The sequence below is a fragment of the Anabrus simplex genome, chromosome 2 (assembly GCF_040414725.1).
Source record: "Anabrus simplex isolate iqAnaSimp1 chromosome 2, ASM4041472v1, whole genome shotgun sequence".
Taxonomy (NCBI): domain Eukaryota; kingdom Metazoa; phylum Arthropoda; class Insecta; order Orthoptera; family Tettigoniidae; genus Anabrus; species Anabrus simplex.
In genome coordinates, this window is record NC_090266.1 from 269,247,507 (window position 1) to 269,267,083 (window position 19,577).

General features: G+C 40.9%; 1 protein-coding gene across 2 annotated transcripts in view; it reads right to left on the reverse strand.

Moving 5' to 3' along the window:
- LOC136864045 (oxysterol-binding protein-related protein 9) overlaps positions 1-19,577 on the reverse strand; it is an 830,446-nt gene that overhangs the window by 124,580 nt on the left and 686,289 nt on the right. For both annotated transcript variants that reach the window (XM_067140573.2, XM_067140572.2), the window contains one exon: positions 1,348-1,496. In XM_067140573.2, the coding sequence (XP_066996674.1) occupies positions 1,348-1,496 (149 nt within the window). The remainder of the gene's footprint in view (positions 1-1,347; positions 1,497-19,577) is intronic.

A 19,577-nucleotide genomic window follows, 5' to 3' on the forward strand; every position in this document is an offset into this window, starting at 1 on the left:
GTATTTCACCCTTTCACCCGTAATAATGTCCAAGCCACAATAAAACCGCGGGAAATTTTTGTGTGCGATAATTATCTGCCCTCATATTTCTTAGTGGTTATGGTGCTTTATTAATATCAGTGCTTTTATTGCTTTTCTTATTTCACTGGAACATTTATCATTAAACTTCATTTGGTGTAATTATATGCCCAAAGTAAATGAGCATTATAACTAATATGTACCTAATGGATCAAAGGAACAAACTTGAAGTTTTATGTTACTTCAAATCTTACTGCAGCCACCTTGTAAGGAGTTAGCAATGCAACTGAGCTCTTGACCAAATGAAAATTAGAAGTTCTTTATAACATAATTTGGGTGCAATATTGGGGAAGGAGTCTTATATTTTGAAGAAAGTGCTACATTGTCATGACACAACCCACACTCAGGATAGCCATTGAAAATCATCAAAATCTAGGATTAAACTACTCAACTTTGGCTTCTTGACTATCTCACAAGAAAAACTTAGCTGAAAACGACCATGGAGACAAGTTAATACCAATATTATGGACTTTTATTTTTAACTCACGGTGTTGCAATGAGGGTGAGCTGAGAATAAATGCAAGCCACAGCGAGAAATGTATTTCTTCCCTCAATTTTCATGGGTTCTTTAAAACGGCATTCCTGAAAGTCATACCTTTTTAGGTCCTTGCTCACCTCTGGACTGGTAATACAAATCACTGTAAGAAGAAAGTTATCACACTGGTGGGCTTTCTACCAAAAAATCAATGCGAATAATCAATTTTAATGGCTTATCACTAATGTCTGTATAATAGATTGCAACGTTCAAATTTATCAAAATTCGCACTCCTGAAATAAAGATGGACAGTGAAGTACAAAACTTTAATATTATGATGACCATTCTACTACTTCTTCCACTGCTTTTCCCACACTCTGGTGTGGGTGGAGGGGCAAATGGTGTCACACGAGTGGACTTGGCCCTGTTTTATGGCGAGATGCCCTTCCTGATGCCAATCCTATGTGGAGGAATGTATTAACTGTTGAATGTTTCTGTGCTGGTTAGTTGTGTGGTGTGTTGTGCATCTACTGTATGAAGAGGAGTGTTCTAAGAGAAACAGAAACACCCCGCCCCCTGAATCAGGGAAATTAACCAGATGCGATTAAAATCCCCGAACTACCTGAGAATCGAACTCAGACCCTCTGAACTACAGGCCTCAATGCTAACCATTGAACCCAGGAGCCATATTTGAATCCCGGAAATTCAAGATGATAAAAATATAATTAGGTGACTATCTTTAGCTCATACATTTATTCGAAGTAAATCACTTGGTAGAAATGAGAAATACGCACCATCATAATCTAAGGAACCATCAGGACAAATTGGTGCAGGACGTACAGATCCTGCAGCACCAGGAGTCTCTGAATTTGAAGGTAAAGCAGCAGCATTTCCTTCTGCTGGCTCCTCTGCAGGTGCTGCCTCAAGGAACGGACGCAAGCCACTAGAACACAATTGGAAGAAATTTATTACAATTATTCTACGAATTGCACAAATAAGAAAAAGGTTATGGGTTACAGCTGAAAGACTGTAATCATAAATTATAAGCAAAACAAACCTGACAAGTTAAAAAGAATCAAAATTGCAATTTCAGTCAATTCTGTTAAAATGAGGTGATCAGATGTCTGGTTAATAGTATCTTTGCTCATTTTAAAATCTGATCCCAAAATTTTATCAGGATTCCCTGTTCTTATTTATACCAGTTATTGCTCTGTTACCATCATCATCATCATCATCATCATCATCATCATCATCATCATCATCATCAATGTCCCACTCCAGTCGCCCGGGTGTGGTTAACAAGCCTCCTCTACTCCCTTCTGTCCTTCCACTTTTCTGGCTTCATTACTTCTGCTACATCCAATCCAGCTTCTCTAATGTCTTTCCATATCTGATCCATCCACTTTCTTCTCAGTCTTCCAACTGGTCTTTTTCCCATAACTTCTCTTTCTAATTCCCTTCTTGCTACCCGTTCCTTTCCCATTCTTTGTACATGTCCGAACCATCTCAGTCTTGCTTTCTGTATCTTCTGTACTAACGGTTCTATATTTAGCTCTTCTCTGATTTTAATATTTTGAATTCTATCTCTTCTTGTCTTTTTAACTGATGTTCTTAAAACTTTCATTTCCACTGCTTGGATCTTACTCTCTTGTCCCTTATTAGTTACCAGTGTTTCTAGTCCGTATGTTACAATTGCAATGAAATATTGTTTATATAATGTTAATTTTGTTCTTTTGGGTACTTTGTCATCCCATAAAAGCTCTCTGACTTGATGATAAAATGTTGTACCTTTACTTAGCCTGTTATTAATTTCAGGGTTGATTTCATTACTTCCATTAATAATGCTACTCAGATATGTAAACTGTTCTACATTTTCTAACCGTTCTAGGTCTATGTTCACTTGGCTTCTCTTTTTCTCTTTTCCACAGTACATGACTACAGTTTTCTTTTTACTAATTACCATTCCAAACTCCTTCAGATTTTCATTCCAAATGTCCAGTCTCCTTTGTACTTCCTTTTCTCCCTTTCCCCAAATCACCACATCATCTGCAAATACCAAAGCATTCACTTCATCACTACTGATACTCTGTTTTACATGTTTTATAACTTCATCCACCAATATAATGAACAATAATGGCGACAGTGCACTTTCTTGCTTGAGACCTTTTTTTTTTTGTATCAGATGTTTCAGAGTCACCACTCCCCACTTGTACATTGCTTTTATTCTCATGATACAACATTTTAATCTTGTTAATTAATGATTTTGCTACATTCCTTTTCAGTAGGCATTCCCATACCTGTTTTCACTTAACTGTATCATAAGCTTTTTCCAAATCCAAAAATATGACTATGATTTCCTTTGTTCTTTCCAGATGTTTTCCATTATCATTCGCACTGCAAATATCGAGTCTGTTGTTGATCTATTTGGTCTAAAGCCATATTGTTCTTCCTCTAAATGTGTTTCTATTATAACCCCCAGTCTTTTGTCTATGACTTTCTCCATTATTTTTAGCCCATGTGATAATAGGGTTATACCTCTAAATTTTCATATTTCTTCCCATTACCTTTTTTTGAACAATGGTACAATGCTTCCTCGTTGCCAATCTTCAGGTATACTTTCATCCTTCCATATGGCATTGAGAGCTCTGAATAGCCAATGTAGTCCAATGCTTCCTGCTGCCTTAATCATATCAGCATTGAATTCGTCTTTTCCACTTGCTTTACCTTTGGTCATTGCTTTCACTGCCCTTTCAAGTTCCAACCATGTTATCGGGTTCTCATCTTTTTCTCCATCTTCTTATCTCCTCCTTCCTCCGTGCAGTCATCCTCATCATAAAGTTTTTCAAAATACTTTGCCATCACCTTCTGAAGACCCTTTTCGTCATACACTATGGATCTATCTTCCCTCTCTAATGCCTTGATTTTTATTTATTTATTCTTTTTGATTTTATTACTCTGTATAATAGTTTCTGATTTCCTTGACTATCTTGCTTAATTTTGTTGGTAAACTCTATGCAACATTTCTCCTTTTCTTCCTTGATACTCCTCTTTAATTGTAGTTTCAATCTTTTGTATTCCACATGTAACCTTTCTATCTTATTCTCATCCTTCTGATACGTTGTTTGCTTTTCCTTATCCATTTCTTCCTTCACTTTGCTCCTTTTTCTTAACTTATTTCTTTTTTTTATTTTGTCTGTCCACCACCGTGTCTCCTTTCCCTTAACCTTTGCTTCTGTTTTACCGCATACCTTAACTGCTGCTCCTAAAAATGTCTGTCTTAAACTTCCACTCTTCTTCTCCACTTCGTATTTCCGTGTTAGGCAACTTCCTTTTTATGCAATCTTGGAATGCCATTCTTTTATCATCCTCCTCCAATTCCCAAATCCTGATCTTTGGTTGCTTCTTCAATACAATTTTAGGGACTTTTACTTGTTTTAATTCCACAATCAATAATCTATGATCACCTTCCATACTTTCACTGGGGGATTATCTTCGTATTCATGACGTATCTTCCCCATTCCCGGTGTGTTGTTATAAAATCAGTGAGTGTTCCATACTGTCCATCCCAACCATATCGGCTGATCTTATGGATATTCCTCTTCATAAACCATGTGTTCTTTATTATCAGGTTATTTCTGATACAAAAGTCCAACAGTTTCTCTCCTTCATTTCTATCACCATACTCATGTGCACCCAGAACATTCTCATATCCCATTCTATTGGTTCCCACATGAGCATTCAGATCTCCCATTATCTGCTCTGTTACTACTGACAGAAAATACTGGCATAACTTTATCCTCTTTCACATAACATATTTTGATCTCAATCAGATCAAATTGTTCTTCTTCCGCTCTTTTTCGTATTTTCTTGAGGTCGTCGCTTGTGAATTTGACCCAGTTTTATGGCTGGATGCCCTTTCCAACGCCAACCCTATGCGGAGCGATGTATTCACCACTACGTGTTTCTATGATTGTTTGCTATGTAATGTGTTGCGAGTAAATGATGATGCTTGTTGCTTAAAGGACATTAATTGTACGAGATAAAACTAAATTTAATGATAATTGAAATTTAAAAATTTTTACACCGACTAGAATTTAAAAAATGACTATGAATAATGAATCTGAATTTAAAATAATCTGTGGATCTAATTCGCAATGCCTTGTTTTCTTATAAAATGAGATAAAAATAGAGGGTAATACGACAAGGCATTGCCTTTGAAGTGATATATATATTAAAAGTTAAAATAACACATTCAAATACACAAAGACTAACTAAAACAAGAGTCAACAGAATAAAACATAGTTAACAGCAGTGGCGATGTGTGACATTTTGAAAAGTGTTGTCACACTCCTCCTTGAGAGTATACTGTCGCTCGTACCACAGTTTTTTATTAGTAGTAAAGATGCCATTTCAAAACGGTGGTAGAATTGATAATTTATATTAATTTTGTATAAGATAACATAACTTGAAATTGATGAAATGCATATAATATATTGAGAATCAACGTCATAGAAACTAGGAGTCTCGATCCTGCACTAATTAAAAATGGCTCATATCACGCAAAACATATGGCAGGCTACTCATGCACTCATAAGCATAACTGAGCTATTTTTACTTCAGCTCGATACAACAGCATGTTGTGGCATCTAAAATGTCTATCTAAGCATCGTAGAAATTAGGCTTCTTCATTACGTTACTCAGAAATTTCTTCTAAATCGCAATCAAAGAAATTGCAGAGGGCCTCTCCTGTACTAGTGAATTTCGTTAGAGGGTGTGTATTCTTTTTAAGGTTGAGAAGCTTCTTTCAACAGAAGTGCTAGTTGCTGGAATGGTGAGAATATGGTTAGTGAATTTCGTTGCTTGTGGATATGCATTATTAGTACTGCTGGTGTGCAAATAGTGGTAGAAGCCGCAACATGTTTACTCTTCTAGATGGAAGTTCAAATTATGTGATTCCTTTATTTACTTTTTATTTGATACTGTTCATTTCCTTAAATCTGTCATAAATAATTAATTAAATCTGTGTAATGAAAGCTAAAACATTTTTTTGTCCCAAATTTGATCCTGTCTTTGGTCATGGTTGTTCAGTTTTCAAAGCCCATACGACATAGGACTGTACTGCTTTTTCCGGTCATAGCCGTATGTTTCTTCTCATATTTACATTGACGTATTTATTTCAATTCTCACATTGTTTTATATGTATCCAATGAAAAATGCTCTTCCAACAACATTTCATTTGAGAAAACATAGTTGAAAGTTAACTTCCCCTATGTTAAAAGTAAGACTCCAAGTAGTAGCAGTACAGTGCTGCCAAGTTTGTGTCACAGCCTTAGTGTAGTCCAGCCATGGAAGGAGCTGTTGTCACAACGCCAATACATAACTACACTGCTCTTAACTGCTCTTCCCGTCGTGAAAGTAACGACCGCTACAACAACCAGAAATGGGAGTGTTTATATTAGAAGCTGTAGCAATCTTAAATTAAATATTCGTTATTTCTCGTTCCCTTTCATTCGTTTAAAACATTAATAATTACATATACCACATTCTGCAAAAGAAATGAAACCATTTATAATGCAAAAATATTTTGCAGTATTTTTGCAGGATATTTTATAAAAAGCAGAAAAAAAAAAAATATATATATATATACATACAATTTTCGAGCCTCTTCGCGGACCGCAGGATAGGGTGTTAAAAAAGGAGTATCCTGTGAAAACCAGAACATCTGGTCACCCTATAATTATTAACAGCAGTCTCCTCTTTTCCTATTCTCATCACTTTGGTCTTCCCAGTGTTGATTTCCTTTCGAACTCTCTGCCCACTCTCTCAATGTTTTCCAACATAAATTGCAAATATTTTTCTGATTCCGCTAATACCGCCACATCATCTGCGTATTTTATGGTCTTCATTGGTTCTCCACCCACTACAACGCCCCTTACTTTTTCCAGGGCCTTCTGCAACAACTTTTAGGCATATATATTGAACAAAGCCTGTGACATGCAACATCCCTATCTCACTCCTCTTCCGATACCCACTTCCTTTGTTTCATATTCATCTACCTAACCATCACGTTCACATTCGTCTTCTGTCTTTCCAGTCTACACCAATACCTTTCAGAATCCTCATCAGAATATACCAGTTCACTAACTCCCTGTAATTACCTCTGTTATCAGATTCTTCAGTTTCTCGATGACCCCTAAAAGGTAATCCTTGCTTTAAAAGGAAACACATAGTATCTATTGTAGTGCTGATAATATATATGTTATTTTCACTAGTTTATTACGCTTGCTAATTTTCTTTCTGTAAGCTGTGCTCTATTCTGGACTTTTCGAACTGAATCATATCGGCAACAGCGTTGATGTGTGCTTAAGACATCTCATGTAGTCTCTTTAAAACTCTCAAACTATATAAATTCTCCATGCAGTTGTTTTCCCAAACATTATTTCCTGAGGAAAATGGAACACACAGCCAACAATACAGTTTATTCACTTTTGCACAACCAAATAACCAATGCAGATCTCTGTACCATGAGTCACGAAACTATCGATTCCTTGACTAAATTTTTAAGAGAAGGCGTGGGTCTAACTTTTTCAATTGTTTTTTTTTTTTCAAAGGTTCTTAACAAAATTGGTGTGTTCATTAAACTTTCTATTATACATGAGCATTCTCGGCCAACCAATTCATTTTCAAGGTGGAAGTGACAGCACTCACTCTAACGTTTAATAAGTTGTGCAGTACTATACGCTATCCTCATGTAAGACAAATTATATATAAATTCACACTTTAGCAAGAAAAGTCATGTCGTATTATAATAGAAAACAACAATTAACACAAATTATAACAATACACTGTTGAGCACGGCGGAAAGAACGGACAGAAATGCTCAGCGCCAACGTTATAAACATTCGTTACCATTTTGCATTGTGGTAACATGACGAGAGAACGTAGCAGGATATATTTCAGTGTAGTGGGGAGAAAGGCTTTGCTTAGCTCAGGCACAGTAATACCTGCCTAGGTGTTAGATTCAATGCGTATCCACTGCCTGGAGTTGGTAAAAGTCTCTCTTTCAGTTTTGATGGTGGCTATCTACTGCAATAGAGTTCTCGCAACACGTCCTGTCGAAGAAACAAATATATTAAATATGAATATTAAAGAGTACTAGATTTTTATGTTTTCAAACTGTTACCAGTAGTTGCCTGCTGCCATTTCTTGATGGATACAGTACTTTTGTATCCATCTCTTGGCACGGGCCAGAGTAAAGTGTAGCTTTCACCGAAGTCCCAGTCTCATCCATGGCTGTGACAATATGGAAGCTGCTGAGGTATGGGTGGTGCTGAGTAATGGCATTCAGAGCACGACTAGTGCATCTGAGTGTTATGGAAGGTGTTGCTCATAGGGTCAGTCGTGCTGCAATAGCACTTTCTGACCCAGTGAGGAAAGCAATGGCAAACTACCTCACTCCTCGTCTTGCCTAGTATGCCTCATTTTGGTGCTGCCATTGGTTTTTGCGGTTTCCTTATAACCGCATAACCTTTGGTGGTGCTATTTGAGGATCCAACCAGCCTCTGGGCTGATGACCTAACAGACAGACCAGTAGTAACAGTGGATACTAGCACGCTTCGCCACTGGTTAATAGTAAAATAAAAATTAAATACATGTAAAAAAATGCAATTTTATATGCGATGAAACAGGTCACTATCTTTCATAAAACGGATGACACGGTCTGCTGACTGCTCTTCATCTCGTAGGATGAGGGAGATGGTACCCAGAAGTTGTAGACTACGGCAAAGATTGGCCAAGTCCACGCACTCCGAAAGGCTGTGTACTGCGGTAAGATGACCGCCGCAAGTACACACCAGGGGGCCATCTCCCTTCAGTAAATTGGAGTGCATTGCTATACCATGGCCAATCCAAAGAAGACATAATACCACTGCTTCTCTTTGAGAAACCCGAAGGGAAGTCTTCTATACCTTTGTAGTTCCTTTTATCGTTCTCAGTTTATCTGGAAGAGGGGGTGGCCTGCCACTCCATCTCCCAATGGGATATAACCAAATGTCTCAGCTGAGAATGAATATCACTTGCTGGAACCTTGTAAGGCAACGGGAGCAATGTGACCGCCTCCTTTGCAGCCCTGTCAGCTAACTAGTTTCCCACTACACCCATGTGGCTTGGAAGCAACAAGAACGTGATTCTGGTGCTAGCACTCCAACAAACTGCCAGCAGGTCCTGGATCCTCTGCACCAGAGGGTGCCGAGGGAAACCTGCATCAATAGATTGTGACGAGCTGAAGAAGTCTGTGCACAGCAAGAAGTGCCGGCGTTCATTAGACAGCGCTTACCGCAGAGCTTCACGGATATCAAAGCTCTGCGCAGAACACACTACAGGTTTCCAATAGACAAAAAAGAAACCTGTTATCGACAACGAACGCAAAGCCTACTTTTGCTTCTATCCTCGGAACCCTCCATGTAAACAACTACTGAATCTGGATATCGGCCAACAACAGACAGGAAGAACCCCAAATAAATGGAGGGATACGTGCTCTCATTTGGGCCGATATGGAGACCCAGGATTATTTCAAGTCATTGTATTAATTACGGAGGTACTTTACTTGGTCATCGACGAACCAAGATACTGAAGTATCAATCAATCTGTTACTGTTATCCAAGCATATACCAACCGCCTGCATTGTTCATTGATAAGCAGCATACAGTCGACGGTTTCCAGTCTGGAATACGCAGGGTAGCTAGGGCAAAGTGTTATCTGTCGCAATTTTGCAGAGGACAACAGTATTTCCTGGTGCGAGCAGCCCTGCAACGAGGCTTGTACGGAATGCTCCCGTTGCCAACCTAACTCCGCTGGGTGCATGCTATTCAGTTTCGCAAGGATGCCTTGCCTTGCTGATCCATATGCTGCACTCCCGTAATCTAACCTGGATAAAATATGTGCCTTATAAAATAGTAGGAGAACCGTGCGGTCTGTCCCCGCCCCCATCCAAGTAGTGCCGCTAAGAAACTTTAAAAAATCAGCTTCTTAGCACATTTGGCTTTTAACTGACGAACGTGTGGCTCCCACGACAATTTACTACCAAAGAGGTCAAGAAATCGGCAAGTGTCAACTACAGGAAGAGCGACACCCCCTAAATATAGCTCAGTATGTGGGTGACGAGTGCGCTTCCGGCAGAAGTGAACAACAAACACTGTGCCACTCTCCTTATAGCTCGCTGTAACTGTTGTCTGCGACTGCCATACTTGGTGAGCTTTAACGCAGAGCAAAATCGTTTACATATAGCGACGGTATTATTGCTGAACCAGCAGCAGCACAATACCGTTTATGGCAATCGCGAAAAGAGTGACACTGAAAACCATCCTTGTGGGACTCAATTTTCCTGAACATAATGCGAATATGCGTCCCCACTCAGACATGGAATTGACGGAGGGGCAAAAAATTCGCAATAAAAACCGGCAAGATACCTTTGAATCTCCGCTGATGCAGGACTGAAAGGATGCTTTATCACCATGTGGTGACATAGACCTTTTCTAAGTCAAAGAAAACAGCCACCAAATGCTGTTTTCGGAGAAATGCGTCCCGGACAGAACACTCCAGGCGTACCAAAATGGACGGTCAGTTGTGGAGTGCGCGGCTTGATGACCATATTGATACTGGGACATAAGGCCTCTTTCCTCCAAACACACAAGTCGGCGATTCACCTCCACTCAAATAGTTTACATAAACAGTTAGTGAGACAAATAGGTCTTTAACTTCCTTCATACTTAGGATCTTTGTCAGGATTGAGGAGGAGAATTACTATTTCCTCTCGCCACAGTGACAAAGTCACCTTCTATCCAGATTCGGTTGAACTCCCCAGGAGATGTAAGAGGCTATCCTCGCTGAGGTGTTTCAGCATATGGTTATGGACAATATCTGGTCCGAAGCCGTGTCCTTGCAAAGCGCCAAAGCAGGGAAACGAGCGCACGGCTGCAAAGACTTACGTCAATGCGGGAGAAGGTAACGTGCGCTACGCTGAAATATGTCGGTTCCCCTATATTAAAAATGCATACACAACCAGCTCTCCTATTAACTGTTCCAACTGCCTCTGGGGCAAGGCATTTCAGGGCCCCATAATGGGTGATGGGCGTTAAAATCACCCAATACGAGGAAAGGAGCCGGGAGTTGATCAATAAGATCAATTACTGCACATCATTGATAAGAGATTGGCCTGGTGGGAAATAAACACTGGAAATTGTAGTTAAAACAGGCAACGAAACGCGTACCGCTACTGCCACCAGTTGGGTTCTTAATGGAACTGCTTCGCTATAGAGGTCATACCGTCTCAAAATCTCAACGCCACCGGAAGCCCGGTTGGCATACTCCCGTTCCGTTGAATACAGCCTAAAATTCCTGAAGACCATATGATGACTTGTTCTGATATTAGCTTCTTGAATACAGACTATAACCGCTGCGAACTGACTGTTTATCTGACGCAGCTCAGTAAGACGCTTGTCATAACCGTTACAATTCCACTTTAACAGTGCCATATTGTGGACTACTCGAAAAAGTGTTGGGTTTTAAGGGGCGAGACACTTTCTAAACTACACTAACATCACCATCCGACGATGGAGATAGATGCTCGACGTGCATCACTTCGTCGGTGACGAGTGATGAACGCCTTGAGCTTTTTCGATGCTTTTCGGGAGCGGGGTTTCCGCCTACGAGGGAAGCACGCGGGTTTTCCAGCACGTGGATCCGCTGGCGCTGAAAAAGACCCTTCGCATGGAGGGCATCGTCCCCTATTCATAGGAGATGTAGGGGAGCGCCTGGTAAGGGTATCCTTCTTCCCCACTTTATTTTCTTGTTTGGAAGGGCTGGGAACTGCATTCCCAATCCTGGTCGACGTCGCCGCCTCCGCGCCGCATTGGGCTCGGCTTTCGCCGACCTCTTGCTCTTGCTCACAGGAGCAACTGCCGCCTTGGGTGCAGCGATCTTCGCACGTATTGACGAAGCAAACGACAAACCTGGTAGACTCTGTGCTATCGCGCCAAAGTCTAGTGTTTTTGAAAGAGCATTCGTGGAATTACACTTACGGCGCGCTTCCTGGTAGGAGAAACCATCCAGAGTCTTGATCTCCGGATCTTCTTCTCCCGGAAATAGAAGGGATAGTTTCTATCTTGAGGAGAATGAAGGCCAGGGCAATTAGTGCACTTGTTCGTGGTGTGCACACTGCCGCGCCATGAGCTTCTCTTCCACATGTACCACACACAGACGATGTCGAACAACGAGATACCATGTGTCCATATCTTTGGCATTACAGCACCGCATGGGACGCGGGATGTATGGCCTCACATCGCAACGATAGGTTGTTACCTTGACTTTCTCTGGCAACACTGACAATCTGAAGTAGACAATGAACGCACCCGTGGCAACGTCTTCACCGTCGACTTTGCGCATAATGCGCCGTACGTCTGTCACGCCACGGTGTTTCATATCGCCCATCAACTAATCATTAGTGTTCAAGATGAGATCGCGGTGGAAGATAATTCACAAACCAGATTCAAGGATTTGAGTTTTATTTCCAACTCTCGCATTGAAATCGCCCCTTAGCACTATCCTATCCTATCCTTGCTGTTGATCCTGACTACGACGTCGCTCAAATGCTTCATGAAACTTGTCAACTTCATCCTCATCTGCATTCTCACATGGTGAATACATCTGCATTCTCACATGGTGAATACATTGAGACAATTCTCGTCCTAATTCATCCAACCGCCAAATCTACCCAAATCATACGCTCACATACGTGGCTAACAGAAACTCTGTTGCCCGCGGTAGTATTCCTGATGAATAGTCCTACCCCACACTCTGTCCTTCCCATGTTAACACCCGTCAAGAACATTTTATAATTTATCTCTTCCTCGTTATCTCTCAATACCGGAATTTCGTTAACTCCTAACACATCCAGATGCATTCTCTTTGCTGACTCAGCCAGTTTAGCTTTCTTCCTTCCATGAGCCCTATTAATATTGATAGCTCCCCATTGAATTCCATCTCGTTTGCCAAGTTGTTTCCAAGGAGTCCCTCACCTGTAAAACGGGAGTGGAACTCCGTTACTTCCATATGTCCGAGGCTTGCTTCAAACGTTCTGAGCGTGTTGTGAAGCAGAATGCTACCCTTACTTACACATAGGCCAAGTGAGAATATCTCCTTTAACGGGTTAGGGACCACCGGTGGATTGTATAGTCCTAGCCGCCCGAGCATAAGGAGGGCCATGACTCAGAATATGTCCGAGATGTCAACTCCCATTGCATAACAACTGGTATACCGACTCTCAGGAACACTTACTAGGCCACTCAGCCGTTGCTCATGGTTCACAAACTAGGACGTGACTACAGTTATCCAGACCATGATCCATGTTAAAATGAAAAACAATAGAGAACAATTTCAATGATGTCAATGCTGGATCAAAAACCAACTGCCTCCCTAGTTAACGATTGTTTACAATGATCATGTAATGCCCATCTGTAATAGTGCCCAGTGTAACGGTTAGCGCTATAAGCTGTCGCCACGGAGGCCCACGTTCAATTCCCGGTACTGCCAGAAATTAAAAATTGGCAGCAAGACTGGTATGTGGTTAGAAAGGTACACGCGGCTCACCTCCACCGGGGGCGTGCTTTTAAAGAGCTGCACCATCTCAAGGAATACGACGACGCGAGTTCATCACCAAGTAACTGGCATCAACATTCAAGAATCCTTTACGTTTACTCCTTAAAACAACAATCAATACATCTTGCGGAACACGATCTGCCTTCTCAACATCCCTAACGTCATTTCCCATCAATAACTCAACAGTGGAACAAGACGTTTTTGCGCTGTCATGAGCAAGTAACACTGCCGCCGGTGAGATGAATGGCGTTGAGTTGTATTAAGGATGAATCTAGGTTTTGTCAGGGTATGGATGACCATCAAATCGGAGTGAAGAGGTCTTGGGCAGCACAACACGAGATTCCCTTCCTGGTAAAGCACCAGAATACCATTTTCCAAATGAATAATACCCGCCCATATGTATCACAGTTGCGTCAACTGCCTTCGTGATACTGACAGGCTTCTTTGACCGGCACATTCACAGACCTGTCGTTCATTAAACATGTTTGGTGTAAGATATGATGGCAAATTCAGCCAGCGTCGAATACGAGGAATATGGAGTCAATTGCAACGGCTGTAGCACGACCTTCGTAAGGAGCACATCCGACGTGTCTATGCTTCCATGATCGACCGTATCGCCGCATATCTCCTTGCTAGGTGCGGTATGACACCAAACAAGGTGTATCCTTACAGTTTGAGTTCCCCTGCAACGCACGGTTGCTGAGTTTGATATTGTAGCTATGCTATGCCCAGTTTCGTGCCACTGTAACGGCTGCTTGAGGGTGCGTGATTTCTCTTTCTGCAGATTCGTATAATTCATTAAATGAAATTCCAAACAAGTATGTCAGACGTTTTAAAAAACTGTTAAAATCGTGATCATAGCTATGGCACCTAAAGTTTTACGTGGAATCCGAATCATAGGCATGTTACATTTTATTCTATTTTTAATTCTAATACATTGGCTGAGATTCGAACAGCAGCTGTTCTTTTAGGTAATTTCGCTTTAAAACTTTTCAGCCGGTCAAAAACACTAATTATAACAAATGACACTGTAACATACCTGTAAAAAATAAACACTATTAAAACAAAGAATGCCATATTTCGTTCTACAAGAACATCTTCAGATTATTTCAAATCACTTTCAATCAAGCACATGTATGTACAATATTATTCAAATGTAAGGCTTTGCGTTATCATTGTGGAACACAACGTCCTTCCTGTTAGATAATTCTATCCTCTTTTGCGATATACTTTGTTGTAATTTCACCGGTAAGCAATATGTATTCAAATTTATATTATATCCCATGCAGGGTTATTCAGCTAAGATATTCACTCTTCAATACCTCAAATAACCCGTGAACCGTTGAAGATATCGACATTCTGTTTTCACTCTCAGAAATATCACCAAGGGAGCTCACAATCGAAGTTGCAGTATTTTCCGAAGTGTCTAGCTTCTCAGATAACCGTACTGACTTTGTTTTATTAAGTAGAGCTACATTGTTTGCCTTTGCTGGCACGACCTAGTGTTTACAGTGCACTGCATCTTCTGGTGTGGGCCAGAACAATTTATTACTTTCATTGACCTGTCTTAGTCTCATCCTTGGTTTTGACAACACGAAAGTGTCTGAGGTACGAGCGATGCTAGTAATTCCATCCCTTATGCAGCCAGTCCCTGTTACGAATGGTATGAACATGTTGCTTCTAGGGTCGGTTGGTGCGGGCATTTCAGTGGTCTTGGCAGACTGAGATGTAATAGAAATGTTTGGCTCAATAAGGAAAGAAACGGGGGAACTACCTCACTCCTCATTTCCCCAGTACCTCTTCAGTGACGCCTGGGCCACCTAACGTATGATGGCGGAGCTGTTGAGGTCTAAACCAGCCTCCGGGCTGAGTACTTAACATGCATACACTGTTTTCTACGTCTAGTCTTAAACTTACGGACGAAACAATTTCAGCGCTTTCATAATTTTGAAAATCGGACAAGCACTTCTCGAGATGATGTAAAGGAGAGGGCGTATTAGTCTCTGGTTAGACCCCAGTTAGAGTATGGTTCCAGTGTATGGGACCCACACCAGCTTTACTTTATACGAGAACTGGAAAAAATCCTAAAGAAAGCAGCACGATTTGTTCTTGGTGACTTCCGACAAAAGAGTAGTGTTACGAAAATACTGCTCATTTTGGGCTAGGAAGACTTGGCAGTAATGAGACAAGCTGATCTCGTGTAAGTGGTAAGTTCCGAGCTGTCAGTGGAGAAATGGCGTGGAATGGCATTTGTAGATGAATAAGCTTGAGTGGAGCTTTTAAAAATAAGAAGGATCGTAATATGAAGGTAAATTTGGAATTCAAGGACAAATTGGGGTAAATATTCATTTACAGGACGAGGAATAAGAGGATGGAATATCTTATCAAGTGAAATGTTCGATACATTTCCAAGTTCTTTGAAAACAGTTAAGAAAAGGCTAGGTAAACAACTGACAGGGAATCTGCTGCGTGTGCGACAGCCCTAAATACAGATAATTGATTGATTGACTGAAAACGGTATATACTTAAACGAGCTTAATTTGCTAACCATGGACCGCCTAGTTCGATTGAATCACAAAACACAGTCGGGAAAAGACGAGCTACGTATGAAACATGAGCTGTTGACGTTACAGAGTTCCTTCACCTTCTTGTGATAACTCTGTGCCCATATATCAACTAGGATAAATTTTATTATTCAACGCCTTTAACATCGTCATAGGTAACAGGTAAAGGAAAAATAGATATGCGACTGCTTCTAAGGGACAACATTATCCTGACGTAGCAATAAACCACGCAGAACCGAGTGAGATGGGTACGCGGTACAGGTCAAGTAGCCGTTAGCTTCGTTCGAGAGATGGTGGGTTCGAACCCTAACATAGGTATCTGTGACGATAGTTTTCAGTGGTTTCCGATTTTCACACGAGATGCACCTTAATTGAGGTCGTGGTAATTTCCTTTCCAGTCCTAGCGTCTGGCTATCCCACCATCGCCGAAAACCTATCTTGTGCAGGGCGACGTTAAACCACCAGTTAAAAAGGACCGTACGGGGTTGACGACAGGAAGAACATCCGGCCGTAAAATTGGACCAAAATCACATGTGACACACACCGCATCCGCTAACTACTATTACGGTTTTCGGAGACGCAGAAGTGCCGGAATTTAGTCCCGCAGGAGTTCTTCTACGTGCCAGTAAATCTACAGACACGAGGCTGAACTATCTGAACACCTTGAAATACCACCGGACTGAGCCAGGATAGTACCTACCAAGTTGGGGTCAGAAGCCCAGCGCCTCAACAGTCTGAGAGACTCAGCCCAGTGAGGAAATTAGTACGTGGATATGATTAGTGAAAAGTTCAAGACAACAGATACTAAGCAGGTTCAGTATATAGGAAGAGAATGGGTGGCATACAGGGATGTAGTAGTAGAAACAGCAAATATTCCAAAAACCGTTGAAGTAGTTAGTGGGATGTAAAATCAATAATAAACACCAAGGGAATGTCTAGGAACAACTGTGTGTAAAGATAGAAAAAGTGAACATACTGGTGCACTGATTAAGTGACGGCAGCTTGAAACCGTAAAAGGAAGACCCATCATATGGCTCCAAACATGACTGACGCAGAATGGGAATTTTGTACAAGATGAATGAAACAGGGCGAACCAAATAATTGTTTAATCTAAGAAGAAGTCGTAGGAAGATTTCGATTACAACCCGAAATGGCTAGGTCAAGCGGCAGAGAAATATTTCTAGACAGTAATAAAGTTTTTTATAACGGGGGGAAAAAAGAAATGGATACTGTTTTCGGTAAGTCAGGTGAACTCATAATAGAACCTGAGAATCACTGGGCAGACGGAAAGAATATTTTGAAAATCCCCCCAACGTAAAAGGAAATCTTCCCGGTGACGTCGCGTGCAACTGAATTCATGGGGCGGAGGACAATGACGTCGGTGAATTTACTCTTGAGGAAGTGGAAAGAACGTTAATTAAAATCCACTGTCAAAGCAGCAGGAAGAGATGAAATCAGACCTTGGATGGTGAAATATACGGGCTGATCAACAAAGACACGGACTGTTTTGTTTTTACAGATGTGTATTACTCCATTTCAATGTTTACATGATCATTTTCAATGTAGTCCCCTCCTACTTCAATTCACTTTTTATAGCATCTCTGCCAGTCTTTGAACACATGCTGCAGACCAATCTTTGTCGGGTCCTTGAGAATCTCCTCATTTTTCTTGAGCACTGCTTCAGAGTTCTCAAATCGAATGCCCCTAAGCTTTACCTTTAGTGATGGAAAAAAAATTACAGGGTTTAAGATCAGGGCTATAAGGTGGATGCGGAACACAGGTAATGTTGAATCGATCCAGAAACCATGACTTTATTTGCGACGTGAGGCCGTGCATTGTCACGATGAAGTCGCCACTCAGTCCGAGAAAAAACTCTGGTCGTTTCTTTGCTATGTGCTTCCTCAGTGTAGCCAATACTGACGTGTAGTAACAGTAGTGTGAGGGGGAACTGCATGCTGGTAAATCATTCCATTAGAGTCAAAAATGTGATTATCACTTTCCCTGCAGATGGAACCACTTTTGCCTTTTTTTCTTTCTTCCGATTTCCACACTGTGCAGGCTTGTTTTCCTTAAGGATCATAATTACGCTTCAGCTTTTCGTACGTTTTAGTGACTGTATGGTTTAAACGAAAACAGAATTTGATTGCGCTGTACTGATCCTCTCGCTTCACCTCGATTGTCTCGTATGCGAAATGCACGAAGCGTCTACAAAATAGAGCATTACTACCAACCTACCGATACGAGAGTGCTGCCGCCTACGGACATTATACATACAAACCCACTCTTTTCAAATATTTATGTTACAAATAGGAAACTATCACGGAAGCTACAGGAAAAAATCAGTCTCAGTCTTTGTTGAAGGCAGGGATGAAATGCCTACACAAAGTAATGAGATTCGCATCGAATGTAGTGGACGAAAGCACAAAACGCACATATCTATACGCAAGGGAACAGGATACATTGCAACATCCATCGAGTTATTTCACTAATCAGTATACCACGCATTGCTTTCACTAGCATTCTGGAATGGAGGATGCGATCAGTGGTTGAGAGCAAGTTGAATGAAAACCACTGTGATTTTTTAGACCGCAGAGGGCTGTCAGGATCAGATTTTCAGTATGTGCCAGGAAACTGAAAACTGCTATGAGAGGAATAGACGGTTATGTTTATGTTTCGCAGATCTACAGAAGGTATATGACCCCGTACCGAGGGAAAAGATATTACCCGTACTGGGGGAGTATGGGATTACATGTAGATTATCAAAAACAATCAAACGCATTTTCTGTGGTGAAAACTGATGGTAGATTGAGTTCTTCATTAAGGTACTTGCAGGAGTTAGACAAGGCTGTAATATTTCTTCTTTGTTCATAGTTTACATGGATCATCTACTGAAAGGTATAAAGTGGCAGGGAAGAAGTCAGGTGAATATGTAGTAAGCAGTTTGGTCTATGCCGACGACTTGGTCTTAATTAAAGACTGCAGTATAATAGCTACAATGAATATGATACGAATTTTAGTCTTTCCAAGACTAATGTGATGTTAGTAGGTAAGAAATGAAAGAGAACTGAATGTCAGCTTGGGAATACAAAACTGGAACAGATAAATCATTTCAAGTATTTACGATGTATATTATTCCAGGATGGAAGTATAGTGAGAGAGATTGAATCAAGGTGCAGTAAAGTTACCTCAGTGAGCTCTCAGTTGCGATCAACAATATTTTGTAAGAAAGAAGTCAGCTACCGGAGCAAATATCTTTACAACGGTCTGCTTTCATACCAACTTTGCCTTACGGGAGTGAAATCGGGGCGGGCTCAAGATATCTTATTCGTAAGTTAGAAGTAACAGACGTAAAAGTAGCGAGAACGACTGTTGGTAAAAACAGGTGGGGAAAAATGGCAGGAGGGTACTCGGAATGAGGAAATTAAGGCTATGTTAGGAATGAACTCGATTGATGAAGCTATATACATAAACCGGATTCGGTGGTGGAGTCATTTGAAGCGAATGGTGGAGGATAGGTTACCCAAGAGAATAATGAACTCGGCCATGGACGGTAACAGAAGGGTATCAATGCGATGATGGTTAGTCTTAAGTTTCTAATGATCTGAGAATAGGATATATCCATCTCATCCTTCAGCAATGGCGTAATTTAGTGCCACAGTTTATTATCAGGTCTTCTCTGCGATACCGGTACACCTTGTTTAAAATACTGAGCAAGATTATGGCCAGCTCGCTCTTCCGATAAAATTGCCTTGCGGCTTCCTTTTATGGGGTAGTTTGAAAGATAGAGTATAAAGAAGTAATCCCCG